We start from the raw sequence: 16707 nt of genomic DNA, 5'->3' as shown, positions 1-16707 counted from the left end.
AGCACCCTCCCCACCTCAGGCCTGCTAAGAATTTTATGCAGGGAGTTGCTGGTATAATCCCAGGATATTCTGAGTTGGAAGGGACCCACAAGGATCTTTGAGTCCAACTCTCAAGAGAATGGCCCATACAGAGACTGAACCCACAACCTGGCATTCTTAGCACCATTACAGACGGGGTTTCCAGTGAAGCCTAAATGATACAGGAGCAGAAGGTATTTCCATAAATAGTGAAAATTCTTAGAAGAACTATTCAGATATTCTGATCTCTTAATCCAATCTGAGCTAGAGAGAAGCAGCACTCCAGAAGAACAAAACACCACGAATTGAAAACAAATAAAAGCAGCAGAGGTGACAAATAACAACCCAGCAAAAAACCAAAAAAAACCCCAAAAAACAAACAAACAAACAAAAACAAAACAAAAACACCCCCCCCCAAAAAACCCCATCATATCAACCCAACCAGCTAGAAGTGTAACTCCACTAGATGTCAGTGCTGCAGAGCTCATCTCTGCCAGGCTGCATTCCCACACAGGGCCACAACGGGATGCCCGCTGGGACAAACATTCGCTTTTACTTCAAACCCTGCAGCCAAGGGTTTACTTCAAGCTGCTGCAGCCAAGTTCCATGTCACTCCTGGCCTGCCCCCCTCGGGCACTGGCCCGGGTTCTCAGATCCACGCTCTTGCCAAGGGCTGCTCCTGCCATCTCCGCAGCGTTTGCCTCCTCAGCAGCTGGGCACTGAACCCCCGACCAGGAGGAGAGGACACAGAATGCAGAGGGCTCAGCAGTGCTGCACAGCACAGGCAGCTGAGCTAAACTCTGGGCCCGGGGGCATGGCAGCCTTTGGGCAGCTCTGTTTTAGCCTTCCCAGAGAGCTGCTGGGAGCTTCTTGTGAGGGATGTGTCAGCGTGCTGTGAACCTCACAGGGGGCACTGCAGATTCAGTTCTTGGGGATGCACTTTTCACAGAATCCACAGAATCACTGGGTTGGAAGAGCCCTTCAAGACCATCGAGTCCAACCCAGCCCCAACATCTCAACTGCACCCTGGCACCCAGTGCCACATCCAGGCTTTGTTAAACACACCCAGGGATGGGGACTCCACCACCTCCCTGGGCAGCCATTCCAGAACTTTGTCGCCCTTTCTGTGAAAAACTTCTTCTTAATATCCAGCCTGTATTTCCCTTGGTGCAGCTCGAGGCTGTGTGCTCTGGTTCTGCCAGTGCTGCTGGAGAAGGAGCCCAGCCCCAGCTGCCCAGAGCCACCTTTCAGGGGTGACAGAGTGGTAAGGTCACACACCTGACACCCAGCAAGCCCTGTGTGCTGCTGGCCCTGCAACGTGCAGGGAGAGCCAGGACAAGCAAAGCTGCAGGGAGCACCCCGACTGAAAGGTGAGGCTGGGCCCTTCTCGCTGTGGTCCCCCAGAGCACCAGGGAGCCTCTGCAGGCTCTGGGTGATGGCTGGCACACAGTCAGCTCATCTCAAGGAGCAAGAAGGGTCTGGAGGAGGCCTGTGTAACAAGCTGTTAAGTCTCAAATTCTGTGTTTGTGAAGGAGTGTCTGCTGTTACCTCCTGCCATGCAGGAAGGTGAAGTGCATGCCTGTTACAGTGCACTCCACAGCCCAAGTGACACTGCAGGGAACTCTCGGTGCTTAATTTAATTCTCAATGCACCAGTGGGGCCACCTAGACTGCAGGGCCTGACCCAGAGCATGGAACATGCAATGTGCAGCTGAAAGAGGAGGTTTCCTCAGCTGAGGCCATGCAATTTGTGAGTAATTGTTACAATTACTTGTTTGTAAACAGTGACTGGCAATTTCAGAGTGAGGGATGACCTGCAAAGCCAATGCACGTGGTGTTTTATGTAGGTACTGATACTACATCCCACATCAAGGGGGGATTTCCCCAGGCTGCTTGCCAGAGCCCTGTACAGAAGAGATTAAACAAAACAGATAAAGACAAGCTTACACCAGAAAGCACAGCCACCCAAAGCCACTAGTCACTTCTGAAAGCACAGGACTGGCAGTGAACAGCACTAAAGGTGATGTGGTCTCAGTTTATCATCTCTTTTAAATAAAATTAATACAAAAAACAGAGACTGGCACACTGGAACATACTGGATGTGTTTCTAGAGGCTGCTTCAACAGGAGATCTCCAAAAAGATCTTCACAGTATTTTGACATCTTGTACTGTTGGTATTTGCTGGAAAAGATTATGCCAGTTAATTTTGCAATATAAAAAAGAAATCACTATCACCCAGCACACAAGAATAATGCTAAGTAATGGAGACATCCCAAATTATACACTGCCCACTTCGTTTCAACTGAGAAGTATTACTTTACTGTAATTATACTGTCAATAAAAGTCTATTATTTGACATAGATGAATTTAACAAGACCAAAAAAGTAGAGTAACTGAATCTCACACAGCTAACGGAACATCCAAACACATTTCAGAGCTTTATCACGGATAAAAATATTGCCACTATTAAGCTACATAAAGATTGATTAGTGTATTAGTGGCATCCAGTACGCCTGCATATCTCCCCACAGTTTTCAAGTATCATATCACAGTATTTTAAACTATATCATCTCTCTCAGACAATGCACAGTTTAAAAGTGAACCATGGGCACTACACACCTGCAGTGATTTTCAAATGAAAGAATGACAGGGTACTCTGATGTAACAAATGCTGTTTCCTTAATGGCTTGAATTACATCCTGCAAAAAAGCAACAACAGGATACAAGTCAGAATGGATTAAATTAAAAACTTAATGAAAGGGATTTTTTATTATCCACCCGACCCTAGAAACATGGGGATGTCTTAAATGTGCAAATGAACAGAGGCAGAAAACCCCTGTGCTCTGATGCCCCCCACAACCTCCCTGCACTTGCAGCAGGATGGCACCTTCACCCACAGCCATCAGAGGGGGAACTCCTACTCCCACAGGAACTCCTTCAGGCCTTTCCCACAGTGAGAATCCTCAGACAACACAGAAGATATTTATTCTGTGCTGCAAAGGGCCCCAGGATTTGAAGGAGTGGGGCCAAAGCAGCAAGGCTGCTTGTTGCAGGTTCTGTGGGAAGGCAGATGAGCACAGGGGTGGGTGCTGCAAGTCAGGAAAGAGCCCCAAAGGCTGGGCCAGAAACCCTGCCTGTGTCAGGGCATCCCACAGGAGCAGCATTCCAGTGTGAGGAGGAGAGGCTGCCTGCCTGGATTGTCCTGGCCTTTGCTGCCAGGTGTAGGGGCCAGGCATTTACCTTGAAAAGGATGTCTGTGCACATTGCTTTCCCGTGGGTTATTATTGGTTCTTGGTCTTCACCTTTGCCATCCCAACAGTCCAGCTCGACACACCTGAAGATCCAAGGAAAATAAACTTAGTGTTTTATTACAGGTGAGCTACCTGGGACATGTTTCAGCAGTGATGGTCAGAGCAGTAAGTTACAAATCAGTTTTGGGCATTGCACAACTCCTCCTAAGCTGTACATGTGTTATTTCTATAGCTTTGGATATGCCACCTTAAATATGGCACGTGCGAGTCAGTATATTCTCATCTGGACAATAATGTCTTTAGCACTGAGCCACTCTTATTCTCATTCTATTAAGTCAAGTTAGGCAGGAAATCATAAATTTCCTGATTCTCATGAACATATAAACTTCATCATTATAAAGCAGAAAGCCCTCTGAAATTCTTCAGCTGTCATTCTGAGATCAAACTTCTGCTAACTTTCTCACAAACTCTCTCCGATGTAATTTCTACATTCCTCTGCCTGGAGTTGCCTTTGTGAGAAAAATAAGATTCTCAAACAAACACATGTTTTCATTTGCCACACTAACATATTTACACATTCAATTGTACAAGATATCAACACCAAGGTACATTATGCAGCAGTTTTAAAGTATTAGATTCACAAATATGGATTATCTCCTGCTTCCAACCTGCATCCAGCCAAAAGCACTTGTCTGTACATCTCCACTGAAGACTTGCCCCCAAACTGCCTGCCTGTTAGATAGGTATTGTGAGAGGAGCTGATGAAGTAGTGAGCCAGGGGATGGTCCATCTCCTGGTACAATTCCAAACGGTCCAAGAACACGGGGGCATTTTCATCTGACATCAGGTATCTGCAGAAGCCATCGCTGGATATGACACCTGCAAGGAGCAAGGAGGCATGGTGAATCACTGCCAGGAGCACAGGGCCCACGGGACTCAAACCACATCACAGGGCAGGAATTCCAGCACAGAACCTGCTATTTACACGGCTTCCTGCAGGCAAGCAGCTCTCCCCTTCCTCTGCTCCAGGCTGCCCAGCAGCTGGTGCAAAATGTGCCATGATGTTCCCAAATTAAATCCAGGTGCCCACCAGCTCAACGCCTGAGGTGCAGCACTCACCATCAGCACAATTAGGGCAAAAAGGAGGTGAAGGAGGCAAACAGGTGGTGGCATCTCCTCAGAACAGTCCCAACAGTTCTGATCTCTGGGGCTTCTGAAGTCAGGGACTGTGAGTTTGTGTGGAGCAGCCTTCTGGCCCTTTCCTCCCCCCTTTCACAGTTAGTCCTGTGCCACATCACTGTCACAGCTCATGCAGAGGCTGCTCCCCACTGACAGACATGGGGACATGCACCTGAGAACCTCTGTAGGGCTTCATTCACAAACCATTAGGAAAATCTACAACACCTTCCAGTTTACTGTTTGAAATACACATTCATACCTTTGTAAAGGAAAACAGAAGCCTACAACGAACATGGCACATACAGGAATTCAGAACACAGAATTCATAACACCTCTCTTATCTGTCTGCTGGTCTGTGCTTCAATAAAGTATAAAAAAATACAAATTAAGGGGTAATTTTCAATGAAACCAAATTAGGAATAATCAGTATGGCAACATCAGTTTTAAAGAGGCCAAGAGTCTGAAAAATGAAAATTATCTGTGATAGGGAAGAAGGGATTACTCACAAAGAGCTGCTGCAGGGAATGGTTACCTGGCACGAATTTTGACCTTGCTTTCTCTGAAGTAATTTATAAACACTCAGCTATTGTTAAGGCAAGGTTGCAGCAGTCCTATTTTCATTTTCTTTAAGTCTACTTTTCTCTTACACAGAGAAGTGGAGTGATCCCAGTTTCCATTCTACTTCTAACTTTCTGAAAAAAAACCACAAACCCTAATGGAGCTTAAATTTCTGTGCTTGGTGTCAGCCAGGGGTGAACTGCTCCAGAATGTTTTACTGAAGTCCTCTCAGCTGATCCTGAGTATGAAAGAAAGGGGGCAAAAAAAAAAAATTCTGATTTTGAAGGGGAGGTATTTTTCCAGCAGAGCAGATTCCTGGTCCAGCACCCTACACAAGTGCTTGTCCCCCAGACCACAGGGACTGCAAACTCCCTTTGAAAAGCCTGAATGCTTCAGAACAAATTCCCCAAATGCCCAAACCCAGTGAACTCCGAATTTCCTCCCCCATTTACCTTTCCTCTTCAAGTCTTCATCTGGCTCATAAGTCTCAATTATCTGCATTGCTCTTTTTGTGTCATAAAAGGGAAATAAAATTTCATTGAGCCGAGGATCTCGTTGATGCTAAGGTGAGGAAACAAGGGAATTCAGCAAAACAATACAGTGCATGGCTATCACCCAAGAGCATTTCATTACTGCAGATAGAAAGAAAGAAGTGGACATTTAAAAAAAAAAAAAAAAAAAAAAAAAGCAGCCCTAAAATTTACAGACTGTTCAACAGCAACTTCAGCATTAGGCAGAAAATGAGCTTGATCTTTCATAAGGAACCTAGGCAGTTTGATCACAAAAATATTTGTAAAAAAGAAAAATCCAATGCAATCATATAACTGGTCTTACTCTGGCTTATTCATGAAAATAATGACTGCAAATGGACTCTGTGCAAACGAGATGTTGAAAACAAATAGCTAAATGTCCCTTTGTAATTCTCTCTCTCATCTTTTTTTTGAAAGTGACAGACTTGACTGGCGGCACTGTAACCACCTCTCCAAAAATGCAAGTCTTACACAATACCTACAGCTAAAGCAAAAAAGTAAAATAAAGCTATACTGTAAATACAGAATTTGAAATTTGAGTTTAGAAATGTGCAAGTACTGGATGACTATTTGTGAATCGTGGAAACATTGTGTTTTTAACTATTCAAAAACCAGCACAAGTACTTGGAATAAATATGCACAAGAATTTCACAGCATCATCTCTTAATTCCCAATCATTTACAATATTAGAATTTCATAATTTGTTATGTTTAGGTACAATTTAGCAGTGATTTCAAACAGACTAATAAAATTCAGAATGTGTATGTTTTCACTCTACAGTGTACTTTGTAACTTTGGGTTTCCTTCCATGCTGGATTAGAGCTGCACACTGTGTGCCTGATTCTCCATTAAAAGAAAATTAAAACCAGAACTGACAGAGAAGTGGCATGTAAGCAGATGCAACAAAACAAAGAAATAAATATGACTGTGAAAACACTCTTTTACCCCAGAAGAAGCACAGTTTCCAAGCTTTAGTCTCAGCAGAATGCAGAGATGTAAGAGGCCACCCCCATATTGGCAGTCAAGAATTTGGAGTGACAGGATGGTGTTGACATGGCTTACACAGCACTATCAGCATTTGCTGTACTTCCTTATGTGGAAACTTTTTAAATTTTTTTTTTCCATAGGAAAAGTAATATCCAATCTCTTTTCTTACAACCAATCCATTGGTGCATGTGCTTAATTACCTCCAAGAAATTCCAACCAATGCCAAGTCAATCATGCAGTTAGGGAGGGATGTTTCAAGTGATGCTGCTGGCAGTCTGGTTTGTCCAGGCCAGAGGGGCTGTGGGGATGCCCAGGAACACTCAGACCAAACACCACAGAGAGCAGATGGATGCAGGACACACCAACACCACCACAACACGGCATGCAACAGCTCCACGGTGACAAATGACAAGGCTTTCCACCCTTAGTGACAATACAGCACCTCGGAAAAATGGCCAGAAATAGTGGGGAAGGTTCTCTGCTCAAGAACAGGGCTCTTCCCCACTGGCTTTCTTCTACAGTTAGTAATGAGCAAACAGAAGAAAATCAATGGGATAAAACAAAAAGTCTCCTCTCGAGAAAAAGTCCCAGAGTTATCAGAAGGAGCTGAGAGCAAAATAGTCTTCCACTAGCAGGGATCACTGCTCATTTTTGATCCTCCAGTGGAACAAAAGGGTATCCTTATGTTCCCTTCGTTTAAAAACAGACTTGGCAACAGATAAAGATCTACTTTTAAAAAGTGATCATGTTCTCTAGTGTCTCCTGGGGACACGCTCTGCACCCCAGAGCTTGGCGGCACAGGGAACTTGTGTTTTGTTTTCACCAAAACTTGAAGTGTGAAATTTCATCTCAAAAGATCACACGCCCCAGGATTAACTGTGTACCTGCAACAAAGCTGTGTCTGGTTGCTCTGGTCGCCCCACCACACAGGGCACCCTTACACCAGGCACTCCCAGCCTGATGAGGGTGCACTGACTGGAAACAAGGGGAGAAAGGGTGCCCAGAGGGTTTGCAAAGAGAGAAAAGCTCTCCCAGCCTCCCCAGCCTGCCCCCAGCACCTCGGAGTGGGTGCAGACTGAGACACAGCTCAAAGTGGGCTAAAGCCAGTTCTGCCTAAAACCAGCATTTGTCCTGGCACTGGTGAGAAGGTCCTTTGGGGAAATGAACAGCTGGGGGATGGAAAGAGGGACAGGGAAGGAGGGAGGAAGCAAGGAGTGGGGAATAGGAAGGGATCTCCCCATACCTCCCTCACAAAAGAATGGATGAGCACTGGGCAGACTCCTGAAAATCTCATTTAAAGTGTTACTCGCCTCGTTATTTTATTGCTGTAAATGAAGTGCAGCAGCAAATCTCAGTGGTAGTGATTTCAGCCCCTTTCCTTTTTTTTCCCCAAAATTTGACTTTAAAAATAGGAGATCTAGACAAAATACTCAGTGCATGACAACAATCAAGTTTCTAAAAACTTCCCAGAAGCTTTAATACTGAAGCACAATTAAATCATCTGTCAGCCAGCAGCATTTAAAAGTCAACTAGAGACAGGAGTTTGGAAAAACTCCAGGAAGCTGCTCACTCTCCTCTCCTCCCCAGTAACATACCCTCGTGCTCCTTAAAAACCCATAACACTTAGAGCTTCTGCAGCATGCCTTGGAGGTTACTTCCAAATAATTTCAGTTCAAGAGTCTCATGAAGAGCTGCTCTGCCAAGTGACTCCCCTCTCCCATGTCATGACAATAACCCTTTATATCTGCCAGCACTAGCCACCGCTGCTAACTGCAGGGCTGGCCAGCAGCCAGGGCACAGCAGTGATCCCTCCAGGAGGCACATTCTGGGTGCTTTTGTGCCTTTCCAATCATGACCGAAACTTTAAACTCCGTTTGGAGGCCAAAAGACCTCCAACACAGACCAAAGGCATTGCTTTGTCCTACCCTAGAAAAAACACTTGAGTAATTTATCCCTCTGAACCAAAGGGGCCCAGCACAGGATTTCCAACTGCAAAATGTATTCTGTCAATATGAATGCAGTCAACAAGATGCATTGTTCCCCAACACTACCAATAAAATAACGTTTCTAATTCTGTAAAAAGAACTGCTAAAGTCACACAAAATTGAGAGCACAGCAACTCAATTTTAATTTTTCAATCAGTTACTGGAAACAGGGGGTTCTTACAAATGCTGGCAGCTTTTCTTCAGAAGTTAAGGTTCAAGGAACTACACTTTAAAACAAGTAGAGACCAATTTTAAAATAAAGATAAAACAGTAATTTACCTGAAAATGAGGAGTGACACCAAAGAAATCAGAAACTAATGTGGTTTAAAGCGGGGGGCTGAGGTGCCTAAAGGGATCATTTCTAATTTAAATCACAACACTGTCCTTTCTCTCCCCAGTGCAGAAGCAAAGATGACAAGCCCTAACTGTGACCCCAGCCCTGCAAACATTCAGACACTGAACTGTGGAAATAGCTGTGATAAAAGGATGTCCCACAGCAGTAAGATAGGAACTGAAGCCCCAAGTATGTAACCCCAATTATGTAATCAAGCTCTTAATCTTCTCTCTCTCTTTTCTTTTTGAATACCCTTTCTACAAGTAATTCAGGTTCAGTGAAGAGTAAGGCACACGTTCTGTGCTGAAAAATAAAATTATATTCTAAATTTGATATATAGGGAACTTACAGCTTGGATCTTCAGATTGAACTATGCAATAATTAAACATGTACATATATAAACATATATACAATTGAACTATAACTACTAAAACAATTTTAGATGGAGAGATTTTTTTTTTGGTAATGCACCTAAAAATGTCACACAGTGAGGCTGGCAGCTTCCCATGCTCAGGATGACAATAATCTACTGGTACAAAACCAAGTGGGATGTGTCTGTTTTCCATGGGTGTCTCTTGTCAAATCCACATACTGCATTGATTGCTGGAATTGCAAACAAGGCAGTTTTCCATAACTTACTGTGCCTTAGGAATAGAAAAGAGCCAAGCCCACACTGTTTACTGAACTACTTCACACACTTGTGATGCTTTTAAGAAACACTAAATGCTTCTGCCAACAGCTTTATTCTGGAAATACAGCAATAAAAATATTTCGTCCTATTCTGCACACATGGTATTTTTAAAAATCATATACAAACTCCTAAAATATCCTGTTAGCTCTTAGATGTGTAACAGATTGAAATACTACTGCTGAGGAGAATCAAATCCCTGTTTATAAACACCTACTGCAGTTTTTCTACTGTTCCAGAAGGACTAGTAGATGTATTTAGAGCCTACAGGTGAAATCACTGCAGTCCAATGGTGGGTGCATTTTAGTGGAATGGAACAGCACAAATAGCATCAAACACACAGGACACACACCACAACACAGCAACAAGAAACCAGGAGAGGCAGCTGCAAGGCCAAGCACAGCAGCACCCAGGGCCGGGGCTGACTGTTCCACAAGAGCAGCGGGTCAGAGGCAGCAAACGGGGGCACGGGGCATGCAAGGGGAGGGGGAAGAACACTGCAGACAGACTGGGGTGGGAGTTAATGTATGAAAAAGCTTACTTCATTTAGAAAGCTCACTAATTGGTCTACCGTTAAATAATCAGTTTTGTCTCCATTGCTGAAAAGGAATTTATTAGAGAATGTAAGTTTTTGTACACGATGCTACAGTAGGTATGATTTACATGCTGACATTGCTGATACTTTTAAACCACCTACTATCTTCTACTTGAATGTAGCTCGATATTCTCAAAATGAACAGTCACAGAAAACATGCTAAACTGTCTATGCTTGGCACAGTATACCTCCCACAACGTATCTTCCTGTCCCTGAACACACATTACATCAAAAAACAACATGCAAGTCCTCCAGCTGAGAATAAATTGGGTAAAGAAACTTTTCAAACTCCAAAATTTCTTACTTAATTTAATTAGTTCACATACTGTGTTAATCACCTAAAGGAGCAAGTTAAAATTACAGTAGTTAGTAAAGCCAATGCAAAAAAAAAAATCCCCTCCAGGTGGTTCCTTTAACTCATGTAAAAGTTGCTCTAACATACAGAGTGAACTTTTACATTAACAGTCTGAGAAGGGAGGAAGGGGTAAAACACAGACTGGAGCTTGTTCTAAAGTACTGCTGATGCTACTAGGATTCAAGGGCAGATAAATTTTACAGTGTTCTGTCACTATTAGCTATGGACTAAAAATACAACAACATGTCTTTAAAGCAAGATTATATTAAATTTGAACTTACATCTTCTTAAAGAGGTCCTCTATGTCAGTTCGGGGACATATCTTTTGGGTAAGCTCATAAAATTTCTCATAAGTAAAAGCTGCAGGCTCAATTTCATCATTCTGCAACGAAATGCAAAGGTACATTTATCCAGACAAGAGAGCTTATGTGCTCTTTCCCCAGGAGAATATCTTATATCAGAAAAAAAGCAACTGAGAACTGGTTTAGCTCCTTCCCAAGTATAAATTTACCTGGTTTCTTCTGTACTCTCTGAAAGTAATTCTAAGTTCATCTTTATCACAGATCTGTTTGATGTGCTTTTATTCTAACCTCACACTAACAGTAATTCTACATAAACACAGAGCTGGAAAACAACCTATTTTTCTTCTGAAGCTTAAAAAAAACCAAAACCAATCCAAACCCCAAAAGTTCAAGGCATCACCTCTCTGGGGCTGCTGGCAGGGGCTCCGACTCCAAGCGGGACAGAGCTGGAGAGCAGCTCTCCAAAGGAGGGAGCAAGGAGCAGGAGGAGTCCCAGAAATTCAACAAAACAATCTATTACACGCATATTTTGTGCTCATATACTTAGCATAAATGAACAAAAGGTAGTTTGTGACAGAAAAGAAGGGAAGCCTCCTCTAAGAGGTTTAAGGACCTCTGTGCCATACAGATTTAATTACATTTTGGCTCTAGTAAACAACTCCAGCGATTAGTAAGTAACACGCAATAGGCACGCTTTTTGTGATGCAAATGGCTTCAATTACAGCTCCAAACGTGAATGAGTCATCACCTTATTAGTACACAAAATCAGTTATTCACAGCCACTAAATACCTTTCCGCTGGGAAGACCCAATTCCTTCAGTGCCTGAAAGATGACTTTTTCTGTTTTACCTGATGCAAAGGTTCTGGTTATGCTAAAACAAAAAACAGTGGAGAGAAAGAAAAACCAGAGAAATGTCAGTCATTTTTAAACAATCAGCTCTCTCTCTCTTGCTTTCTCTGCCAACACTTTCCTCTGGCTTCAGCTGATGAATGGAGGCAGTTCCAAGTGAGAGAGCAGAGGACAAAGGGCTCTGAGCTCCAGAGAGCAGCACTGCTCTGCCTGCGAGCCAGCCATGAGGAAATACTCCAAAATAATGGACTGCGAACAGAACAGAGGAGGGGTTTTCCCCAGCACACAGGGGTACAGAGCCATGCAGAGCACTCTTCTGTTTGCTCCTTTAGGCTGCGTGCTGGTACCAGTGACTGCTCCCCAAGCAGCAGCTCTCCAAGGCAGGGGACTCCCTCGGTCACTCCCGGCTGGTGACTTCCCTGCCGAACCAGGCATTAAACTGTGCCTGCCAAAGGCAGCTTCCTTCCTCTTCCCTTTTCAAGCAGCTGCTGCTGTCAGACTCCCAGCCACGAGCCAAATCCCAATCCCTGCTGCAGTGCTGCCTGCCCTCACAGCCTCGGAGGATAATAACAAATTCCCTGTGCCAGCCATGCACCCAGACCCTCTCAGCTGCCCCTGGAACATTTCCAGCAGGCTGAGGAGCAGCCCTCTCCTTCTTCCCACAGCATGACTTCACCGCGCACAACTGCTTTCCCTGGAATGAGATCAGTGCCACGGAAATGCAGCCATTTGGTGTGGGTAACAGGAGAGTGTCTGTTTCAGATTCCGTTTGAGAAGAGGCAGAACAATCTCTGGGTCTGGAAGGGGGTCCAAACCTGACAGCTCCCCGGCCTGTTCGTTAGGGCTTGAGCTGCAATGCTGTGACCCACAGCCCCTTGATTTTGGTGTCTTCGTCTGGAGAGAGCAGCTTTGGCCTGCATCCAAGACGTGTTCTACCCAAAGCTGTACTCGGGGAAACACTCAGTGGTGCTGGTGAGAACGAGGTGCTCTTTATCATCAAGCGAGACAAACATTTGCTGAGACTTTTAGTTAATCTCATGCATAATAAATAATTTCACTTGGCAAGAGACCTGAAACAAATTGTGGCTGCTATTTGTTGCCATAGCAATTCATGGTTGTTTTATTCTCCAAAACACTCTAAACTGCCTATGTAAATATTTTCATACTAATAAAATTAAGATCAGGAAGTGAAAATATCTAAATGATAAAAAAATATTTTAACAAAACTTAGCCATGTTTTTTTTTCTTGCTGGGTCCTTACAACAGTTAGATTTCTATGTCCCTATTTAGGCATCTAAGTTGGCTGTTTAATTTTCCAAAGCTGATAAGTACCAAGATATTTTCACTAAAATATAGACTGAGTTTAACTTTAGGCACTTGTTTCTTAAAAAAATCCTCAGGCAACTATTTTTTTCTGCTAATTCTAAACCCCAGAGTAATGTTTGCTCTACAATTTACAACCTATTTCCAGCCCTGTAAATTTCTATGTCTTTTGTAATGAATTGGACTCCAATAATAAATGTCCTGTAAAACATGTAATATTGGTGTAAGTAATTAATCAGATGTGTGCCAAGATTCCATGGCTGCAGGGAACTTATTTTTGATGCCAAATGTATTTTTTTATTTCTCAAAAGCTGACAGCAAGCGCAGCAGTAATTTGTAATGACAGCAGCAGTGCAGGGAAGATTGCATGAATCAAAAAAGACTGTAAAAATACAGTGTGACACATTCATCTTGCCAAGGCTATTGCAAATAAAACTGCTTTTCCTTCTATCAGAAGAGACTTCATCCCAGCAGATTTACATTCATCTTGACACCTACGGGTGTTTACTCCTCGTGTTCCACCTGCAGTGGTTTGGGGCTCATGCAGACATGCCCGTGCACTTCCCCATAAATACTGAAAATACTTCCCACCTCTGGAACTGAGGGATACGGCTCTATTGTGCTTGCTGATGGATTAAAGGACTCTGTTACTTCAGACCTTCAGCCCTTTCCAACCATCACCTCAAAAATCAAGCCAGCACAACCTGTGCAAATCAATCTTCTACCACGGCTCCACTGACTTTATCAGCTGGGCTTGACCTGCCTACGCTGCACAGGAAATTATCTTTGATTTCCAACCAACACTGAAGCATTGCAACAGATTTCTTCCAGACACTCTGGAGTAATTGATTTGAAACACACTTAAAAAACCTCTACTTTCAAATTAACCTAATTAAACTACTGAAAAACAGATTTAAGGTTCATTTGTCATCGTTTAGCTCTTTCTTTTTTTACTATATATTTTCATAGTTGCAACCTAAACTTGCTTGAACCCTTTTAAATGTAATTATACAAAGGCAGAAGCACAGTCTGAGCAAAGCTGATTTCTAACCAGGCTCTAGATGAGCAGGTGCAGCTCACTCACATAGAAAATGTATTTTCTGCCAGCAGAAAGTTGAAGAAAGCAAGCAGATTTTTATTTCTTAATAAACACTGACCTGTTTGTTCATCTGTTACAGTGGTGTCAAAATCTGAACATCCAAAATATCTTACAAATGCCATGCCTTCGCAAGAGCTGCAAATGTAACTCCAGACTCAGACTGCTAAAATTTATCAAAGCCCGAAAGGCAAGAGTGCTACTCTTCTAAGGTTTTCACACTGCTGACTGCCAGGATTTCTTCTCTCCCAAACACAGCACACCAACAGCAGCAGACCTACACCCTGGAATACACTGAAATCCAAAAGTGCCTTGAGAGAAATCCTGGTGACTTTGCAACTCCCAACTGCACACCAAGGAGTCACGAATATTTATGGCATCTACCACCAAGAGCCTGAGGAGTGTCAGCTCCTCATCATTCCCTATTCCCTATGGGCAATGTGACAGGTGCAAAATTTGTTTCAAACTTGGGAGGAAATGCAAGGAGCTCTGATTCTGCAGGTGAGGTGTTTTACTGCCCCACTGTGTAAACATGAAGTACAGGTGGATCTTGTGATACACATTCCTACGGCTGAACAGACCTGCTGGGGGTTCTGTTCCTGAGACAGAAACCCTCCCATCTGTATCCCCAGAGCTACAGCAATTGCTCCTGGCAGCAGCAGCAGCAGCAGGAGGAAGCAGGGCTGAAGTGGACTGAACAGGTAAAAGGGAAAGGTCAGCTGGAGGGGAAGCACCAGCAGTTTAAACCAGGGCAAGAGGCACTGGGGGAAGCCTGGGGTAAATGTGGAGCTTTGGTGCCCCTTGCAAGGCAGAGGCACTGAGCTCACGTTTCCCAGGGCTCCCTGGCTTGCCTTCCTCAGACACACATCCCCTCCTCCTGCATCTCCCTCCTGCTGTCTCCTCCTGGTCCCTTCCCTGCACTAAGGGCTCGTGGCAGAGGGGCAGCAGTGAACCCCCATGCCAGGCTGAGCCCGGGGTGTCTGTGTCCCACTCTGGGATCAGCAGCTCCTGCTGGCTCAGGCCAACCCCATGGCCCTGCCATCCCACCTCAGGGCCCTGGCTCCCCCTCCTTTCCAGGGCAGCTCTGCAGAGCACACTGGTTTTTCCTCTCCTCCATTCCTACTCCTCTTCTCACTGACACCTCTCCTCATCCTTTGAGTGGGTGACTCCCCACTTCCCATGTGAGCCCCAAAAACGTGCCACATTTTACCCAGACCAAGATAGCACATTCCCTGGAGTATCCAGATGCAAAGGAGATTCAGCTCCATGGAACAGTAGATCCCTTATAAATTTATAAGCAACCTTCTTTTACAGTAAATTAAGCTGCTAGGGACTGATCTATGTTAACCTGTAAATAGTGCAAATTCAAATTTAAAGATTTAATACACCGGACCCAGTGAACTGGATCTTTAAGCAATAGACAGCCTGCGTACACAAATCAGTATGCTGCAGCCCAACAGAGACAATTTATGCCTCACTAAACGTGATGTAAAATATTTAAAGGCAGAAACAGTTTCAGACAAGCCAGCACACTATAAATTTATACTGTGGAATGGGGCTCTGTGTTCAAGCACAGGCATAAAGCTGTAAAGTCCTGAAAACTGATTTGTCCCTGTGGCATTGCTCCCTCCTCATTACTCTCCAGCTGATGATATTCCTCACGGGACCCCTGCACAGGAGGTGCCTCATGGCAGCTGAGTTTCAGGAACAAGCAGGGACCTGGCCATGTGAGAGCTGGGAGATGAGCACACTGAAGCAGCTGTAACACTGTCAAGGTGTCAGCTGGGTCACGAAGCTAAAGAAGCCTGGAAAGCAGCACGGCAGGCCCTTTGTCTTTCTGCAGATTCGACAGGCGCAAAATCCTCTTTTCCTCCCTTGGAAAAAACAAAATGTTGTGTGGGGCTTATCTCACAAAGTCCTCCCTCTTGCTCCCTTTGGTGAGTTCCTCTTTATGCAAAAGCAGCATGCCCCAAAACTCTGGTTTGCATGTACTTTGTGCAGAGAGAAGCAGCTCCGTGCATGGGCAAGGAGGAAGTGCTAGAGCAGGAGGGGGAGCACTACTGCCCAGCCAGAGAGGACTGAAAACCAGCCACTTGTGATAGTTAATGGCTGAGCAGAAGGAAGGATGCTGTTCTGGCCTTGCTGTTCCCAACAACAATCACCCAACAGCTCATTTACCACGTGGACAAACCCAAATATTATCCTGGGGGTTCCTATAAAAGCAGAAACATTTCTGGCAGACACATCTACGTCTCTTTTACAAGGAACTGCAGTTTAAAAGTACCTTTTTGTCCTCTACTTAACTGGCCTGCAAGCTTTTATGGTTCTTTTTTTTTAAAGTACTTTATCAAATTTTACAACTGAAAAACCCATCCCAGGGTTTGAGGAATGTCAGGCTGAGAAATCTGATGCTCTCAGCTCTAAGTGACTTTGAAAACTATTAGAAGAGCTCATATCTTCATTACAATGGACTGCAAAAAAAATATCAATTACTAGGCTGATAAGAAGTCCTGCCTAGCTTACCAAGGAGGGCAGAGAAGAATATCTAGTTCTGTACTTACTCTCACATATATAGTAGTAATAACATTAATATTATATTCCATTATTAAGCCACAGCATTTTATTAAAATTATAGAACTAGGAAGTGAAAAAACCTA

General features: G+C 44.0%; 1 protein-coding gene across 23 annotated transcripts in view; it reads right to left on the bottom strand.

Annotated features, from left to right (window-relative positions):
* The window catches only part of PLCB4 (phospholipase C beta 4), a 182531-nt gene that overhangs the window by 49955 nt on the left and 115869 nt on the right, over positions 1-16707 (bottom strand). For all 23 annotated transcript variants that reach the window (XM_038131218.1, XM_038131229.1, XM_038131232.1 and 20 more), the window contains 8 exons: positions 11572-11653; positions 10761-10861; positions 10071-10128; positions 5458-5566; positions 3937-4147; positions 3258-3351; positions 2637-2716; positions 2114-2198 (listed from right to left, as the gene is read on the bottom strand). In XM_038131218.1, the coding sequence (XP_037987146.1) occupies positions 2114-2198; positions 2637-2716; positions 3258-3351; positions 3937-4147; positions 5458-5566; positions 10071-10128; positions 10761-10861; positions 11572-11653 (820 nt within the window). The remainder of the gene's footprint in view (positions 1-2113; positions 2199-2636; positions 2717-3257; positions 3352-3936; positions 4148-5457; positions 5567-10070; positions 10129-10760; positions 10862-11571; positions 11654-16707) is intronic.

Source organism: Motacilla alba, chromosome 3, assembly GCF_015832195.1.
Source record: "Motacilla alba alba isolate MOTALB_02 chromosome 3, Motacilla_alba_V1.0_pri, whole genome shotgun sequence".
NCBI classification, from domain to species: domain Eukaryota; kingdom Metazoa; phylum Chordata; class Aves; order Passeriformes; family Motacillidae; genus Motacilla; species Motacilla alba.
This window is presented reverse-complemented; position numbering and strand designations above follow the sequence as displayed.